The sequence below is a fragment of the Pleurodeles waltl genome, chromosome 8 (assembly GCF_031143425.1).
Source record: "Pleurodeles waltl isolate 20211129_DDA chromosome 8, aPleWal1.hap1.20221129, whole genome shotgun sequence".
NCBI classification, from domain to species: domain Eukaryota; kingdom Metazoa; phylum Chordata; class Amphibia; order Caudata; family Salamandridae; genus Pleurodeles; species Pleurodeles waltl.
In genome coordinates, this window is record NC_090447.1 from 696,228,216 (window position 1) to 696,248,413 (window position 20,198).

At 46.3% G+C, this 20,198-nt stretch overlaps 1 protein-coding gene across 1 annotated transcript in view; it reads right to left on the reverse strand.

Moving 5' to 3' along the window:
* Positions 1–11,790: 11,790 nt before the first annotated feature.
* Positions 11,791–20,198, reverse strand: part of C8HXorf58 (chromosome 8 CXorf58 homolog) — a 626,664-nt gene continuing 618,256 nt past the window's right edge. The window contains exon 9 of the mRNA XM_069204823.1: positions 11,791–12,883. Coding sequence (XP_069060924.1) covers positions 12,704–12,883 — 180 coding nt within the window. The 3' untranslated portion in view covers positions 11,791–12,703. The remainder of the gene's footprint in view (positions 12,884–20,198) is intronic.

The following is a 20,198-nucleotide window of genomic DNA, read 5'->3' on the forward strand; positions in this document are numbered from 1 at the left end:
ATCCAGCGACTCTGTCCAAGTGACCCCCACAGTCCAGTGACTCTTCAGCCCAAGTTTGGTGGAGGTAAGTCCTTGCCTCACCTCGCTGGGCTGCATTGCTGGGAACCGCGACTTTGCAGCTACTCCGGCCCCTGTGCACTTCCGGCGGAAATCCTTTGTGCACAGCCAAGCCTGGGTCCACGGCACTCTAACCTGCATTGCACGACTTTCTAAGTTGGTCTCCGGCGACGTGGGACTCCTTTGTGCAACTTCGGCGAGCACCGTTTCACGCATCCTCGTAGTACCTGTTTCTGGCACTTCTCCGGGTGCTACCTGCTTCAGTGAGGGCTCTTTGTCTTGCTCGACGTCCCCTCTCTCTTCAGGTCCAATTTGCGACCTCCTGGTCCCTCCTGGGCCCCAGCAGCGTCCAAAAACGCCAAACGCACGATTTGCGTGTAGCAAGGCTTGTTGGTGTCCTTCCGGCGGGAAAACACTTCTGCACGACTCTCCAAGGCGAGAGGGATCCGTCCACCAAAGGGGAAGTCTCTAGCCCTTTTCGTTCCTGCAGAAACCTCAGCTTCTTCTGTCCAGTCGAAGCTTCTTTGCACCCGCAGCTGGCATTTCCTGGGCATCTGCCCATCTCCGACTTGCTTGTGACTTTTGGACTTGGTCCCCTTGTTCCACAGGTACCCTAGATTGGAAATCCACAGTTGTTGCATTGCTGGTTTGTGTCTTTCCTGCATTATTCCTCTAACACGACTATTTTGTCCTTAGGGGAACTTTAGTGCACTTTGCACTCACTTTTCAGGGTCTTGGGGAGGGTTATTTTTCTAACTCTCACTATTTTCTAATAGTCCCAGCGACCCTCTACAAGGTCACATAGGTTTGGGGTCCATTCGTGGTTCGCATTCCACTTTTGGAGTATATGGTTTGTGTTGCCCCTATCCCTATGTTTCCCCATTGCATCCTATTGTAACTATACATTGTTTGCACTGTTTTCTAAGACTATACTGCATATTTTTGCTATTGTGTATATACATCTTGTGTATATTTCCTATCCTCTCACTGAGGGTACACTCTAAGATACTTTGGCATATTGTCATAAAAATAAAGTACCTTTATTTTTAGTATAACTGTGTATTGTGTTTTCTTATGATATTGTGCATATGACACTAAGTGGTACTGTAGTAGCTTCACACGTCTCCTAGTTCAGCCTAAGCTGCTCTGCTAAGCTACCATTATCTATCAGCCTAAGCTGCTAGACACCCTATACACTAATAAGGGATAACTGGGCCTGGTGCAAGGTGCAAGTACCCCTTGGTACTCACTACAAGCCAGTCCAGCCTCCTACATTGGTTGTGCAGTGGTGGGATAAGTGCTTGAGACTAGTTACCACTCTTGTCATTGTACTTTTCATAAGAGAAAAATATACAAAACAAGGTCAGTGTATATACACATAGCCAAAAAGTTTTGCATTTCCTCTTTTCACTCTTTTCTAAGTGCTGAAAAGTACTTCTAAACTTTCAAAAAGTTCTTAAAAGTTTAAAAAGTTTTTTTCTGTCTTTCCAAAAAGTTCTGAAAACTTTTTTCTCTTTTTCTATCACTTTAACTCTCTCTAAAAAATGTCTGGCACAGGCCAAAATGTTGATCTGTCCAAACTTGCATATGACAACCTTAGCTGGAAAAGAGCAAGGAGTCTCTGTATAGAGAGAGGTTTGAGTGTAGGGAAGAATCCTTCCTTGGAACTGTTACTTAACATGCTTAGAGAACAGGATAAGGCCATAGGGGCCTCATCTGTTGAAAAAGTACCTAATAGTTCTCAATCTGATTGAGGGACTCCCCCAGGAAAAGATTCAGGAAAGAAACTTCCTAGCCTGCCCATTACTAGACAATCTAGCATAGATGGTAATGATGATGAGCCACACCAAATAAATAGTGTTGTCTCACATCATAGCAAAAGCATTTATTCTCACCATACTGGTAGTAATGTTTCTGTAAACCAAGCTGTTAAGTTGGCTTCTGTAAGGGACAGGTCTCCTTCTGTTCATTCCCATCATAGCTCTGTTTCTAGGAATGTCCCTCCCACCAACCCTGATGACAGAATGTTAGAGAGGGAACTCAATAAGTTGAGGGTGGAACAAACCAGACTGAAGCTTAAAAAGCAACAGCTGGATTTGGATAGACAGTCTTTTGAATTAGAGAAGGAAAGACAGAAGTTGGGTTTAGATACCCATGGTGGCAGCAGCAGTATTCCCCATAGTCATCCTGCAAAAGAGCATGATTCCAGGAATCTGCACAAGATAGTTCCCCCTTATAAGGAGGGGGATGACATTAACAAGTGGTTTGCTGCACTTGAGAGGGCCTGTGTTGTACAGGATGTCCCTCAAAGGCAGTGGGCTGCTATCCTATGGCTATCATTTAGTGGAAAAGGTAGGGATAGGCTCCTTACTGTGAAAGAAAATGATGCCAATAATTTTACAGTTCTTAAGAATGCACTCCTGGATGGTTATGGCTTAACCACTGAACAGTACAGGATAAAGTTCAGAGAGACCAAAAAGGAGTCTTCACAAGACTGGGTTGATTTCATTGACCATTCAGTGAAGGCCTTGGAGGGGTGGTTACATGGCAGTAAAGTTACTGATTATGAAAGCCTGTATAACACAATCCTGAGAGAGCATATACTTAACAATTGTGTGTCTGATTTGTTGCACCAGTACCTGGTAGACTCTGATCTGACCTCTCCCCAAGAATTGGGAAAGAAGGCAGACAAATGGGTCAGAACAAGGGTGAACAGAAAAGTTCATACAGGGGGTGACAAAGATGGCAATAAGAAGAAAGATGGTGAAAAATCTCAAGATAAGCATGGGGATAAGGGTAAAACCAAAGATCCCACTTCAAATCTTAAACACTCTTCAGAGGGTGGGGATAAAACAAATTCTTCCTCTTCTTCCCAACCTGCACCCATTAAAAAGCCTTGGTGCTTTGTGTGTACAAATAGAGGCCATAGGCCAGGGGATAAGTCCTGTCCAGGTAAACCCCCTGAGCCTACCACCACTAATACATCAAGCTCTAGTGCCCCTAGCAGTAGTGGTACTAGTGGTGGGACTGCTGGCAACAGTCAAGCAAAGGGTGTAGTTGGGTTCACTTATGGGTCCATAGTAGAAACTGGGGTAGTCAGTCCCAAGACAGTTTCCGTCACACCTAGTGGCACTGGCCTTGCCACACTGGCTGCTTGTCCCCTTACAATGGATAAGTACAGGCAGACAGTTTCAATAAATGGTGTTGAGGCCTTGGCCTACAGGGACACAGGTGCCCGTTTCACTTTGGTGACTGAAAACCTAGTGCCTCCTGAACAACACATCATTGGACAACAGTATAAGATTATTGATGTCCATAACTCCACTAAGTTTCTTCCCTTAGCTATAATTCAGTTTAGTTGGGGTGGAGTTACTGGCCCTAAGCAGGTGGTGGTATCACCTAGCTTACCTGTAGACTGTCTCTTAGGTAATGACCTAGAGGCCTCAGGTTGGGCTGATGTAGAGTTTTATGCCCATGCAGCCATGCTGGGCATCCCTGAGGAATTGTTCCCTCTCATTTCAAGTGAAATGAAAAAGCAAAGGAGAGAAGGCCTGAAAACTCAGGATCCCTCTCCATCAACAGGTAAAAAGGGTATCACAGTATCCCCTAACCACCCTACCATTCAGGATACTATTCCTGTGGTGGGAGAAACCTCTCCTGGGGTGGCACCCGTTCCAAGGGAATCATCAGCTGGCAAAGCTGGACTCCCTGAGGTGGAAGTACCTCTCTGTGGGATAACTAACATTGGTGAGAAAAACAGCACCATTTTAGTTAACATGGAGCATCCCTCCAACCCTCCCAGAGAAACTTTAGTGCAGAAACCCTGCACTACCTCACAACACTTAGGACAGCATCCCTGCCCTAGTGTGGAGCTCATAGGACAGCATCCCTGCCCTGCTCCAACTCAAGAGAAACAGCAACCCTGTTCTCTCTTCCAGCCAGATGGACAAAGTTTTTGCCCAGCTATGGCTTTTCTGAGACAGCATCCCTGTCTGGCATTTCCATCACTACAAATAGGTTCAGTGGACAATTCCCACTGCTCTAAACTAAAACTTACTGATAGAAACTCTGAAAATACATCTTCACATTGTTGCTTAGCTAAAAATCTGCAAACAGGGTGGTTTACATCCCCACAGGGAAGTAACCATATAGTGGATGATAAAGGGAGTAACCAGTCTATTGCAGAGCTACTCTCTACTTATCACCACTTAGACAATAAAGTCTCAACTGGCCAAGGTTAGCCTTATTGTCCTTCGTTTGGGGGGGGGGTTGTGTGAGAAGGTAGCCTCTTTCTAGCCTTGTTACCCCCACTTTTGGCCTGTTTGTGAGTGTATGTCAGGGTGTTTGTCACTGTTTTCACTGTCTCACTGGGATCCTGATAGCCAGGCCTCAGTGCTCATAGTGAAAACACTATGTTTTCAGTATGGTTGTTATGTGTCACTGGGATCCTGCTGGTCAGGACCCCAGTGCTCATAGGTTTGTGGCCTATATGTATGTGTCACTGGGACCCTGTCACACAGGGCCCCAGTGCTCATAGGTGTGCATGTATATGTTCCCTGTGTGGTGCCTAACTGTCTCACTGAGGCTCTGCTAACCAGAACCTCAGTGGTTATGCTCTCTCATTACTTTCAAATTGTCACTAACAGGCTAGTGACCAATTTTACCAATTTACATTGGCTTACTGGAACACCCTTATAATTCCCTAGTATATGGTACTGAGGTACCCAGGGTATTGGGGTTCCAGGAGATCCCTATGGGCTGCAGCATTTCTTTTGCCACCCATAGGGAGCTCTGACAATTCTTACACAGGCCTGCCACTGCAGCCTGAGTGAAATAACGTCCACGTTATTTCACAGCCATTTTACACTGCACTTAAGTAACTTATAAGTCACCTATATGTCTAACCTTTACCTGGTAAAGGTTAGGTGCAAAGTTACTTAGTGTGAGGGCACCCTGGCACTAGCCAAGGTGCCCCCACATTGTTCAGAGCCAATTCCCTGAACTTTGTGAGTGCGGGGACACCATTACACGCGTGCAATACATATAGGTCACTACCTATATGTAGCTTCACAATGGTAACTCCGAATATGGCCATGTAACATGTCTATGATCATGGAATTGCCCCCTCTATGCCATCCTGGCATAGTTGGCACAATCCCATGATCCCAGTGGTCTGTAGCACAGACCCTGGTACTGCCAAACTACCCTTCCTGGGGTTTCACTGCAGCTGCTGCTGCTGCCAACCCCTCAGACAGGCATCTGCCCTCCTGGGGTCCAGCCAGGCCTGGCCCAGGATGGCAGAACAAAGAACTTCCTCTGAGAGAGGGTGTGACACCCTCTCCCTTTGGAAAATGGTGTGAAGGCAGGGGAGGAGTAGCCTCCCCCAGCCTCTGGAAATGCTTTCTTGGGCACAGATGTGCCCAATTCTGCATAAGCCAGTCTACACCGGTTCAGGGAACCCTTAGCCCCTGCTCTGGCGCGAAACTGGACAAAGGAAAGGGGAGTGACCACTCCCCTGACCTGCACCTCCCCTGGGAGGTGTCCAGAGCTCCTCCAGTGTGCTCCAGACCTCTGCCATCTTGGAAACAGAGGTGCTGCTGGCACACTGGACTGCTCTGAGTGGCCAGTGCCACCAGGTGACGTCAGAGACTCCTGCTGATAGGCTCCTTCAGGTGTTAGTAGCCTATCCTCTCTCCTAGGTAGCCAAACCCTCTTTTCTGGCTATTTAGGGTCTCTGTCTCTGGGGAAACTTTAGATAACGAATGCATGAGCTCAGCCGAGTTCCTCTGCATCTCCCTCTTCACCTTCTGATAAGGAAACGACCGCTGACCGCGCTGGAAGCCTGCAAACCTGCAACATAGTAGCAAAGACGACTACTGCAACTCTGTAACGCTGATCCTGCCGCCTTCTCGACTGTTTTCCTGCTTGTGCATGCTGTGGGGGTAGCCTGCCTCCTCTCTGCACCAGAAGCTCCGAAGAAATCTCCCGTGGGTCGACGGAATCTTCCCCCTGCAACCGCAGGCACCAAAAACCTGCATCACCGGTCCCTTGGGTCTCCTCTCAGCACGACGAGCGAGGTCCCTCGAATCCAGCGACTCTGTCCAAGTGACCCCCACAGTCCAGTGACTCTTCAGCCCAAGTTTGGTGGAGGTAAGTCCTTGCCTCACCTCGCTGGGCTGCATTGCTGGGAACCGCGACTTTGCAGCTACTCCGGCCCCTGTGCACTTCCGGCGGAAATCCTTTGTGCACAGCCAAGCCTGGGTCCACGGCACTCTAACCTGCATTGCACGACTTTCTAAGTTGGTCTCCGGCGACGTGGGACTCCTTTGTGCAACTTCGGCGAGCACCGTTTCACGCATCCTCGTAGTGCCTGTTTCTGGCACTTCTCCGGGTGCTACCTGCTTCAGTGAGGGCTCTTTGTCTTGCTCGACGTCCCCTCTCTCTTCAGGTCCAATTTGCGACCTCCTGGTCCCTCCTGGGCCCCAGCAGCGTCCAAAAACGCCAAACGCACGATTTGCGTGTAGCAAGGCTTGTTGGTATCCTTCCGGCGGGAAAACACTTCTGCACGACTCTCCAAGGCGAGAGGGATCCGTCCACCAAAGGGGAAGTCTCTAGCCCTTTTCGTTCCTGCAGAAACCTCAGCTTCTTCTGTCCAGTCGAAGCTTCTTTGCACCCGCAGCTGGCATTTCCTGGGCATCTGCCCATCTCCGACTTGCTTGTGACTTTTGGACTTGGTCCCCTTGTTCCACAGGTACCCTAGATTGGAAATCCACAGTTGTTGCATTGCTGGTTTGTGTCTTTCCTGCATTATTCCTCTAACACGACTATTTTGTCCTTAGGGGAACTTTAGTGCACTTTGCACTCACTTTTCAGGGTCTTGAGGAGGGTTATTTTTCTAACTCTCACTATTTTCTAATAGTCCTAGCGACCCTCTACAAGGTCACATAGGTTTGGGGTCCATTCGTGGTTCGCATTCCACTTTTGGAGTATATGGTTTGTGTTGCCCCTATCCCTATGTTTCCCCATTGCATCCTATTGTAACTATACATTGTTTGCACTGTTTTCTAAGACTATACTGCATATTTTTGCTATTGTGTATATACATCTTGTGTATATTTCCTATCCTCTCACTGAGGGTACACTCTAAGATACTTTGGCATATTGTCATAAAAATAAAGTACCTTTATTTTTAGTATAACTGTGTATTGTGTTTTCTTATGATATTGTGCATATGACACTAAGTGGTACTGTAGTAGCTTCACACGTCTCCTAGTTCAGCCTAAGCTGCTCTGCTAAGCTACCATTATCTATCAGCCTAAGCTGCTAGACACCCTATACACTAATAAGGGATAACTGGGCCTGGTGCAAGGTGCAAGTACCCCTTGGTACTCACTACAAGCCAGTCCAGCCTCCTACACCAGGCCACAGTGATTCTTAAGTTTTCACACAACTTAGAGACTTTACCAGCAGATAGAACCGTTATATATCAATATATGAAGAATGTACTGATTCTGAGCTCAGAACGTAGAGCTATCTCTCAAGTGATACCGAACTTACAAGCTCATCCTAAGTTCTGCCCTCAGGGGACAAATACCTCAGACAGAAGAGCTGTTTCTCTGTTAAATAGATCTAACATCAAGGTCCTAGAGACAAGAACTATCTTTCAGGTTACACTGCTCCTATTGATACGACTGTTAAAAATAAATGAATTGAGAGCGTGTCTCAAGGATCCGATTGCGAACACGGAGGGACTCCTCACTTAAGGCCCAACACCTAAGTTTCCTGTCTGCTCTCCAACTGGGCATTTTCACAATGGATGATGAATCAACAATGTTCGATATTCAGAATTTGCTTGGGTTATTTTCCCTAGTTTTAGTGGTTTACTTTACGCAGCAAATCTGTTGTTGTATATTGCATTTACGGCATCGTCATTGAAATTATGAGGCATATTACCCTATTATAGAAAAAGTATGGAATTCATTCTCTGACATTAGAACTTAGCTGTTTCACTTTTTAACACAGATACAAAGTGACCCCAGTCCAGAAAATATCTCGTGTTCTAACAAAGAAAATTCTACTCAATCAGCAGATCCTAAAACGACAATGTATTCAGCAGAAATCTGAGAACTCTGAGATAACCAATACTTCAAAGACTCTGTACGTGATGTACACAGAATGGAATGTGAGTGAACATTGGAACAAAACATACTCATGCTGTTAGAATTACAATTACAATGTTATTTTCATATGCTGTCACCAGAACCCCCTCACACAGTCTACCTGAAGAAAACTGCCACCCCTTAACTACCGGGATACAGCAATTAAACAAGTGTAACCAGTTAACTTTTGAGAAGTGTCAGGGGCAAGGCTGTACTTTATGTGGAGGGACTTTATACCATTTCAAATGTTTGGGCTAAAAACATATTTTGTTTAAACCTGCAAATTATGCAGCAGTAGGAAGCTTGTGCGGTTGGTGCAGAATATTTACAGGTAAAAAGACAAAGCCCTGGCTTCAAACAGATTTTTGGTCATTTTGCTCTGATTAATGCTTAGGGCCTGATTTAGAGTTTGGTGGATGGGATTACTCCATCACAAACGTGAGAGGTATCCTGTCTGCCGTTCTGTAGGAAAGGACCCTCTTTCTTGGCATGGTTACCCCCTTTTTCTGCCTGAAGTCAGTGTGTTTGACTGTGTTCACTGGGATCCTGCTAAGCTAAGCTGGGCCCCAGTGATTATGCTCTCTCTCCCAAAACTCTGTATTCATCCCACAATTGCCATATTGGTGCCCCCATGTAAGCCCTAGTATATGGTACCCAGGGACCCAGGACATTCGGGTTCCAGGGGATCCCTATGGGCTGCAGCATTTATTCTGCCACCCAGAGGGAGCCCATGCAAAGGGTTCTGCAGGCCTGCCTTTGCGGTCTGCGTGAACCGGGTGCATGCACCCGTTTTCACTATAGGTCACTGCACTATAAGTCACCCCTATGGTAGGCCCTCTTAGCCCAGAGGGCAGGGTGCATGTACCAGAATGTGAGGGCACCACTGCACTAGCAGAGGGTATCCCCACAAACTCCAGACCCATTTTCCTGGACTTTGTGAGTGCGGGGACGCAATTTTACACGTGTACTGGATATAGGTCACTACCTATGTCCAGCTTCATAATGGTAACTCTGAACCTAGGCATGTTTGGTATCAAACATGTTGGAATGATACCCCAATACATTTGCAAGTATTGGTTGTATGATTCCATGTACTCTAGGGGCTCCTTAGAGGACCCCCAGAATTGGTTCCACAGCCTTCTGAGGTTTTCCAGGCACCTCCAGACAGGTTTTTGCCCTCTGCTGCTTGAGCAGCTCAAGCCCAGGAAAGTAGAACAAAGGATTTCCTTTGGGAGAGGGGTGTAACACCCTCTCCCTTTGGAAATAGGTGTTACATGTCTTGGGAGGGGTAGCATCCCCAAGCCACTGGAATGCTTTGAGGGGCACATTTGGTGCCCTCCGTGCATAAACCAGTCTACACCAGTTCAAGGAACCTCCAGTCCCTGCTCTGGTGCAAAACTGGACAATGGAAAGGGGAATGACCACTTACCTGTTCATCACCCCCCCAGCGGTGGTGCCCAGAGCTCCTCCAGAGGGTCCCTGGGATCTGCCATCTTGAATCCAAGGTTGGCAGGGAACTCTGGGACCATATGAATGGCCAGGCCAGGCAGGTGACATCAGAGCCCCCTCCTGATAGATGGTCATCCAGCTAGGTGACCAATCCCCCTGCTGGTCTCTGGCAGCACCACTTTCCGCCAACCGCAAGTTTTGCCTGTGCCAAGGCTTGTTGGTGGAATCCGGACACGCAAACCTGACTGCAATCTTCCTTCTGGCGTTGGACATCACCTCCAGGAACTCGACTCTGATTCCAGGTCTGTAGTGTTGACTTTCATTCTTCACGGTCCACAAACTCCTGCAATCCTCATCTTGGTGGGTAGTGTCTTCTGGACTTGGTCCCCTCTTTTCACAGGTCTTTCTCTTCAGGAATCCACCGTTGGTTTCTTGCAGTCACCTCTGGGTTTTGCAATTCTCTTCTTTTCTTCTAAGTGGGTATTCTGGGGAAATTCTAGTAATTTACTCCTGCTTTCCTGGTTGCTGGGGGGTGTTGTGGTACTTACCTTTCCTGGTACCCCCAGCGACCCTCTATTCACTCCACTTACCTAGGTGGGGGTGATACTCTTGCATTCCATTTTTTTAGTATATGGTTCGTGCTCCCCCTAGGTCCACTATTCTCTATTGTGTTTTACACTATTTGCACAGTTTTCTAACTATTCTTATGCCTATTTCTGACAACTAGTGTATATAACTTGTGTATTACTTAGCACCTAAGGGAGTATTGCCTCAATAGTAATTTTGGTGTTGTGTTACCATAATAAAGTACCTTTATTTTTGTAACACTGAGTGTATTCTTTCATGTGTGTAAGTGCTGTGTGACTACAATGGTATTGCATGAGCTTTGCATGTCTCCTAGATAAGCCTTGGCTGCTAATTCACAGCTACTTCTAAAGAGACTGGCTTCTAGACACTGCCTACACTTCACTAACAGGGGATATCTGGATAAGGTGTAAGTACCTTAGGTACCCACTACACACCAGGCCAGCTTCCTACACGTATTATGATAAAATTTTATCCTACAGAAATTGTAATACGGTGGAGAGGATAGCCGTCACATTTGTGGAGGAGTAACCCGTCCGCCAAACTCTAAATCAGGCCATAAGGGCCTGATTTAGAACTTGGCGGACGGGTTACTCCATCACAATGGTGACGGATATCCCGTCCACCGAAATCTAATTCCATTTCTTTCAGTGAATGGGATATCTGTCACCGTTGTGACGGAGTAACCTGTCTGCCAAGTTCTAAATCAGGCCCTAAGTCTTTAAGCATAAACTCTGTCTCACACCTCTATAGCTCTCATTCTCATTGCCTATCTGTCTTTCTCTGTCTCGTTCCTTCAGTCTCTCCCTAACTCTGTCTCACTAATCCCAGCATTGTGGATTTCTTTGCAACCCGAATGCTACTAAATATATCACTACAGTGCATCTATTTGATAATATGTAAACAAATGACTCTCCACATTGGACCTTTTTATGAGATATTTGTCACTTTTTTCAGTTCCTTTTCCAGATTGTAGTTCAGTCTGCAGGAAAACAGGTTCTGAAACAGTATTGAACCTTATGTAGACAACGTGCCGCGGCTGAGTAGTGCTCCTACAGTCTACGAGTACACTCCATCGCTCCCTCCCACGTATACACTACTACTTGCACCCTGCCCTGGACCAGGCATACAAAAGTAAACTGTGAGCACCTCAGCTATTATACACTCTGAAAGGCTACGGCTGCCAGTTGTAACTCAATGCCCCATCATTCATGGCCCTCTCCTCCAAATTAGTGGCAGAGCTTTCACTGGCAGATGCCTGTAACCCCGAAGCTGCAGAAAACCAGAGATTCCAACTTAGAGGCAGGAAAAAGCAGCACAGACCTGTAACTATTGGGCACTGAAGTCAAACCATATCTTGAACATTTTTATGCAAAAGCATGCTTTTATGGAAAACAATAACTCAAGAACTGTAACACCAAGAGCTTACAACCACCCAGAAGAAAGACTGAAAGCAGGAAAAGAACATCAAGGGTGAGATATATCCTATCACACTTGACTCAATCACGTAACGTTGGCGGAGGAGACATATGCAACATCAGAATAAGAGATAATGCAATGAAGGCCAGAGTTCTGTTCAGAGAATTTATTTTATGAAATGCATGGTAGTTTCTTGAAAATGATGTGAAATTACATATATTGTGCAAAGTTTACTCGTCTCTCATGCCATGTGAAAAATGAATGTAAGTGTATATCTTAGGTAAGAAAGGGACACTAGATACTGACAAGAGAGTGTGCCAAGTAGATATACCACCAGACGTATTACGAGTTCCATAGGATATAATGGACTCGTAATACGGCTGGTGGTAAATCCGTCACTTTTCCGTCACTTTTGGGACGGATTAACACCTCCTCCAAAGTTAGAATAACCCCCATAATGTATAAGACCAAATTCAGTCCTTTTATGTTTTAACAGACAAATAGCATTATTAATGGAACGAAAATGGAAAGGATGCGGAGCACTTTCAAAATAAAAAGAAGGGCCTGTGACATGAAGCAATGCTTAGTGCACCCATGCAAAAATCTAGTTAAAATTCGCACTTTATGAGTATTTATATATCTTACTGTCTGGTAACTGTACGCATTTACAGCAATATCAGTGCTACTTTTAACATTCTAATCCAGGACGACATGCCCAAGTCAGAAAGCAAACTAATGCAATATTGAAGGATAGATGTCAAGAAAGAAATGAAGGTAGTCTGTCTATGCTGAAATGTTGAAATATGCGATACATTTAAGGGACTTTGTATAGGTCCAAGTGATATCAATATTAAAATAGTTATTAAATGCAGCATATGGAAAAATACACACATAAAACATAGACATTAACACACACACACTCTTATAGAGAAACAGTCAGACAGAAGTAAGGAAAAGAGGAGGGAGTGAGAGAGAGCGCACCAGAGAGATAAAGGGGAACTATTTATTCATAAATCAGCTAGTGACGAAGGTAGTCAACCATCTTCAAAGGTTAACTTTTGAGTCCAAGCGTACAACTTCTCTGCTTCTTCTTCCCAATCTTCATCTGACAGAATATTATGAACATTCATTTCTTGTTCTGGTGACATTACACTGCCATCGACATCTATTAAGTTGCTTTGATTTGCATGATGCACAGTCTCCGAATGTTGTCCCTGAGCATGAACAAAGACAGGATGAATAAAGATTTATCTAACAATCGTTTCAAAGGCATTTACAAGCAACTGCACACATTCTTAAAATTCCAGCTAAAGCCCAGGTGCTCGTTTCAATTTATTGCATTTACAAAAGCAAGTAGTCATTGAGGTGTTAATCACGAAAAGGGAAAGTGTATATGAACGTGTTTGGAAGCATCTCTGTTGGATTCTTGTACAGTTTGCAACAAAATTCCTCTGCACCTGTCGTAGAAAGTTTTCTGAAACATGGCTTACCAACCAGGAAGCTCAGATCAGGAAAAATGCAATATTCAATGAAGATGAGGCAGGGAAAACCTTTGGCTATATTCCTCGAATTACAGATCTTTCGCTTTGCAGTTTCAGCAGTCCTGACTAGAGGATACAGCCAATTTGCCTGTATCTCAGACACATCTAGAACATTAAGTAACTTTAGCAAGCCTTTAGCTGTTTGTTTGAATAATGGGTCATAGCAATAGAGGAATTCAATGTCGCTCTTTATATCTTGATCAAACTCTATCTCCATGACTAAGGGCATACAACACCTCTGCTGTAAAACATACTCCAACACTATAACCCAATGATATTTATATTCAACTTTTTTCCATTAACAATATGCTTACGTATACGTTTATTTCTCTGAAAGGAACTGCCCCGACGAGGCCATCAGGAACACAGACAGAGTCAAAATGGGTTAATTTTGATGTGGTGAATTCATTGTTCACTGCACCGTGAGTGACGTCCCTGCATTGCAGTGAAGTCTGGCTACATTGTCGAGGTGGGGCACCATACAGGGAGTGCAGAATTATTAGGCAAATGAGTATTTTGACCACATCATCCTCTTTATGCATGTTGTCTTACTCCAAGCTGTATAGGCTCGAAAGCCTACTACCAATTAAGCATATTAGGTGATGTGCATCTCTGTAATGAGAAGGGGTGTGGTCTAATGACATCACCACCCTATATCAGGTGTGCATAATTATTAGGCAACTTCCTTTCCTTTGGCAAAATGGGTCAAAAGAAGGACTTGACAGGCTCAGAAAAGTCAAAAATAGTGAGATATCTTGCAGAGGGATGCAGCACTCTTAAAATTGCAAAGCTTCTGAAGCGTGATCATCGAACAATCAAGCGTTTCATTCAAAATAGTCAACAGGGTCGCAAGAAGCGTGTGGAAAAACCAAGGCGCAAAATAACTGCCCATGAACTGAGAAAAGTCAAGCGTGCAGCTACCACGATGCCACTTGCCACCAGTTTGGCCATATTTCAGAGCTGCAACATCACTGCAGTGCCCAAAAGCACAAGGTGTGCAATACTCAGAGACATGGCCAAGGTAAGAAAGGCTGAAAGACGACCACCACTGAACAAGACACACAAGCTGAAACGTCAAGACTGGGCCAAGAAATATCTCAAGACTGATTTTCTAAGGTTTTATGGACTGATGAAATGAGAGTGAGTCTTGATGGGCCAGATGGATGGGCCCGTGGCTGGATTGGTAAAGGGCAGAGAGCTCCAGTCCGACTCAGACGCCAGCAAGGTGGAGGTGGAGTACTGGTTTGGGCTGGTATCATCAAAGATGAGCTTGTGGGGCCTTTTCGGGTTGAGGATGGAGTCAAGCTCAACTCCCAGTCCTACTGCCAGTTCCTGGTAGACACCTTCTTCAAGCAGTGGTACAGGAAGAAGTCTGCATCCTTCAAGAAAAACATGATTTTCATGCAGGACAATGCTCCATCACACGCGTCCAAGTACTCCACAGCGTGGCTGGCAAGAAAGGGTATAAAAGAAGGAAATCTAATGACATGGCCTCCTTGTTCACCTGATCTGAACCCCATTGAGAACCTGTGGTCCATCATCAAATGTGAGATTTACAAGGAGGGAAAACAGTACACCTCTCTGAACAGTGTCTGGGAGGCTGTGGTTGCTGCTGCACGCAATGTTGATGGTGAACAGATCAAAACACTGACAGAATCCATGGATGGCAGGCTTTTGAGTGTCCTTGCAAAGAAAGGTGGCTATATTGGTCACTGATGTGTTTTTGTTTTGTTTTTGAATGTCAGACATGTATATTTGTGAATGTTGAGATGTTATATTGGTTTCACTGGTAATAATAAATAATTGAAATGGGTATATATTTGTTTTTTGTTAAGTTGCCTAATAATTATGCACAGTAATAGTCACCTGCACACACAGATATCCCCCTAACATAGCTAAAACTAAAAACAAACTAAAAACTACTTCCAAAAATATTCAGCTTTGATATTAATGAGTTTTTTGGGTTCATTGAGAACATGGTTGTTGTTCAATAATAAAATTAATCCTCAAAAATACAACTTGCCTAATAATTCTGCACTCCCTGTATGAAAAAAGAACACCTCTTATTCTCCTCCCCTTCCACAATTGCTGAACTTGGAGGTGGAGATCTCCCGATGGTAAAGAACAGCGAAAAGTAAAAAAAAAAGCTCCCAGGCTAAATGTAAGAATACGGCATTAGGCGCCCCACACCACATACACCTCGCCTCTCTGTCTAACTTCTGGGGTGCTATGTAGGTGAAGTGCAGAAAATTAAAGTGCAATAATATAAATCAATTATTGCAGGAGATCGAGCGGACCTGTGCTGCCGCCTGTTCCAAATGAGTGTACCCAGCTGTGTGCTTAATCAGGTAAGGAAGGCATTACGCTGATCTCCCCCACCACACATCAGTATTCTGGGCAGGGTATCGCCACCCTGCTGGGTTCCCAGAAGTCTTTTTCCAAGTTGTCTGTGTCATTTAACCACCTAGTGGCATGTTGCCTATGGGCTGCATAATAGTAGTATTGTATATATGGGACAGCTAGTCCTCCATCCTCTAGGTAACTTCTAAGGATGTCCAAGGACACTCTGATGCATTTCCCGCTCATATCAGGGATACCAGCAAAGAGTCCAATTGTAAAAAGAAATTGTGCTTCAAGCGGAAACAGGGAGTTCTAAACCAGATATAAGCACTGTGGGAGAAAGACCATCTTAGTTATTGCCACTTGACTCATATTGACAGTGGGAGCCTATTTCAAAACTCTAAGGAGCCCTCCAGTCCTTTCAGAACCTTGTCCACATTCTTGAGCTTGTGTTCTGCCTCTGTGCGCGTGACCCTGATACCTAGATATTGAAACTCCTCTGTCTCCCTAAGAAGCCCCACCTGCGGCAATTGGGGCTGTAGTTGCTTTGTCAGTCCCCATAAGGGAAACAGAAGCAATTTGCGTGCATTGACACAGAAGCCGGATACCCCTCAAAAAGTGGCCAGTAATTGCATTAGCCAGGGGACAGCCTCCACTGGGGATCGGACATACACCAGAGTGTCATCGGCATACAATAAGTCTATGTGTGAGATCTCGCCCACCCGGATTCCCTAGGGGCCCATATCCCTACACAGCAGGATAGCAAGTGACTCAATAGCAATTGCAAAAAGGAGGGGTGACAGGGGGCAACCCTGATGAGTTCGGACAGGTCCTCACCCACCCTAACCCATCTGATGGGTTCAGCCCATAACTTTTAATACCGCCAGTCGGTATCCCTAATCTACTGTGGCAAATGTTTTTTCTAGATCTAGGAAGACCAGCACTAACTCCTGCTCGCTGTCTGCAGTTTGTGGAGGACATGTGTCAGCCTGCGCAGATTGTAGGAGGTACTGTGTGCTGGCATAAAGCCACATTGGTCCTAATGCACCAGATCCAGGTCCACCGTCTGCAACCTAAAGGCCAAGAGTTTGCACAAGATTTTCAGATCTGAACTGAGCATGGTAAGAGGTCGTTAAGAGGAAGGGTCAGTTGGATCCTACCCGGGTTTGAGCATCAAACACACAATCCCCTCACGCATTGTCTTGGGCAAGCGCCCTTTATCCCGGGCTTCCAGAAGGACCTCTAACAGTTTCTCCCTAAGTAATGTTGAATAGGTCTGCAAAAAGTCTACAGGAAGACCATCCCCCCTAGGGTCTTAGATATACTGAGTGCCCTGACAGTGGTTCCCAGCTCTTGTATCATGATTTCCTCCTCCAACTCCTGTGTTTGTTACAGCTGTAGCCAGGGAAGCTTGACTTCTGCCATGAACCTGTCTCTCCTCCCCTCCAAATCTTGGGGGTCTGCACGGTAGTCCCTCTTGAAGTGCTCCAGAAAGGTATCCAGAATATCCCATCCCCTAGTCTGTGGTTGACCACGTATATTATTTTTACATGTAGTATGGGAGAATCCAAGCCAGGAGTTTGCCTGATTTGCCTCCTTCCCTATGTAGGAGATGAAGACATGTTTTTAGACCTGACTTATTTAAGGCATTCCATGTGCTATGCAGTTCCCTGCGCACTCTCGTCATAGAGGTGCGCATCTCAGGTGAGGTCATCTCACCTCGTTGAAGGTCTGCCAGCCTCTGCTCCTGCTCTTTGAGATCCGCTTCAAGCCTCCTACCCACCCCATAGACTGTACCCATACACTCTCCCCTCATCCCTGCCTTTAGGGCCTTCCACTCAACTGCTCTGGTATCCATAGTACCCCAATGTATGGTCATATAATCCTGAAGGAAAGTTGCTAGAGTTTCCCGACACCTAACGTCTGTTAGAAGGTCCGTAGGAATCCAACAGGTCCCACGTCTCCCTGGGTTGTCCCCCCACTGGAGTGTCAACATCACTGGGACATGATCCGAAAGAAACAGCCCCAGATGCCTCACTGCAGCTAATCTGGTGTGATCCATGCCTCCTACCAGAAACTTATCTAGGTGGCTATCTAGGCGACTACAGCTATTACGTGTCAGTGAATGACAGGTGTATTCCTGGCAACCCAGGTGTGGGGTGCGCCAACTGTCTATCAGGTCCAGATTAATCATTGCAGGAGTCCCTGCATTTTACTGTAGAATTTTTGGCCATTGATATTTGGGGCATAGGAATTCAATTAATGATTTCCCGTCTATCTAGAGTGCCCTGTGCTAATAAATAGCCCCCCACCCCCACATCCACCTCACTTTATGTATGCTTAAAGGGGACACCAGGGGCTATCCATATCACAACCTGCTGGTGTATGAGGAGTAAGGGGAAAGAACACCTGACCCCACCATTTCTTGCTTAGTTTCTGCACTTCAGAGCCCATGAGAAGTGTTTCTTGGATACAGGCTATTTGTACTTTATGATGCCTAAGGTAGGAGAGGACCATAGATCTCTTGGAGTAATCCCGTAGCCCTCTGACATTCGAGGTGATGATATTCTAACGATCAGCCATGTGGGTAAGATGTGGATAGGAAAAGCCCCCGTCAATCGTCCGGACAGCCCCCCCCCTCCACGGATCCCGTGTGTGCACTATCTTTATAATTCAGGATACAGGCAATGATAGCCCTTGGCGGAGCACTAGGATGTGGTGGTGGTGCCACCAGGGCGCAGTGCACTCACTCTACTGCAAACATGGAGGACAACCCACTTGGTTTCAAAGTGTTGTAGATCCCCTGCTTGATGAATTGTTCAGTAGCCCCTTTCTCTGCCCATTCCGGAAAGCCAAGTAGTCTGACGTTGTTACAGCACGACCTACCCTCCGCATCCTCCACCCGCACCTCCAAAGTCTCAGATCGAGAAGACACCTCTGACATCCGCTTATGCAGAGAGGCCACCTCAGAATGGAATTCCCCTATGCAGTCCTCTGCCACAAGGACTTTATCAGACACCTTGCAGATGCCTGTGCGGAGGAGATTAACTTCAAGGGCTACTGTTTCAACTTTATTTTATAATGCAGTTCTAGTGGCCTGGATGGCAGCTAACATGACCGCCCTCAAGGGTTTTCCATCCGTGGTGTTGGTAACTTGGCCCCCCTTACTGGTGGTTTAGCGTGTGTGGCGCTGTGTGGATGCCGAGGGGGTCTTGTAGTGCTCTATGGTGACGGTGTTCCCCCGAGGGGGTCCGGGCTGACGATTCTTCCCCATATTGGAGCCAAGCGCGACAGCACCCATAAGAGGGTCCCGCCCAGCAAGGAGTGGGATAGGCTCAGAGTAAATGGGTCGTCGACACACCCCTAAGTGGAATTGTATAGTTCAGCTCCTCTCAACTCACTCAATGGTGACTAGAATTGTCTTCCCCACCAGCGGCCAACCACAGCTCCAGAATCCCCTGAGGAGAGGGTCCCCGGCTGATGAAGAGCCCAATAGGCTGCAGAGTCCCCTAGTAGCACAGGCGGCTCGGACTAGCTCTCTGCACCCCTAACAGCCGCAAGGAAAGCCACATTTCCCCATTGGGCCAATCAGCTCCTCAGGAGGCCCCTGTGACTGCATGGCCCAACACTGCCCCTTTCTCATCTCCTGGCACTGTACCAAAGGCCCTGAGACCCACTCTGCTGCTGCGACCAGGATCAAATCAGGCCCTGGGGACCACTGGCAATTTCCGGGGCGACCCCTTGACTCTGCTCCAGTGGGGTCTCCCACTCCTCATTCGTTAGACAGCAGGTAGGTAGGCAGGCCTCACATTCCACTGGGCCAAGCAGCTGCTCTCAGGTCCTCAGTAGGCACTGTGCAGAAAGTTGCCGGAAGCTCCGTGTTCCACTCCACCAGTTGGGCCGGGCTCAGACCGGGCCCCCCCTGCAGCTGCTGTACTCCATGGGGGCCAGATTGCCCCTTTACTCATGGGAGCCTTCTGGATCAGGCCGGCCAGCTCAGTGAACGTGGCCTGTGTTCTCCACCCTCCGCCCCCAGTCCAGGACCTGCCCAGCCAGAGCACATGTTACAGCTCTGCGACCCCATGGGGATTCCCAGGGCCACCCGACTCGATATGGGGCCCCCTCTTCATCCCTGCCACTCAACTAGCGGGCGACTCTTTAGCCACCTCATTGTGGATACGGCTCACTTCCAGGTCTGGAGCAGCCACCGTGCTCCAGGCCCGGCCCTCTCTTCTCCCTCAGCAAGGTGAGGCCCAGGATACCAAAAGAGGCAGCCAGTAAGATCAGGGGCCATTGCACAACAACCCCAGACAGTTTTGGGGCTTAAAAGTCAATGGTGCAGCAGGATAATACAGGATTAGAGTGGGGGTTTCAAGAGGCTCCTAGGCACGCGTCCTGATGGCCATCTTGTGTGGCCATGCCTCCAATGCATAGAATTCATTTAAAGTAATTTATTTAGATTTTAATTAAATAATAACATTAATTTTTAAATTAATAAAAGGTTATAAAAAATGTTTACCTAAAATATACAGTATGTTTCATTTTTGGATACTTTTTAAACATTTAATTACATTGTTTTATATTTTTAACTGTTTCAAATATTTTAATTTCAGTTAACATTATTTCCTGTGGAGTTCTAGTTTAAGTC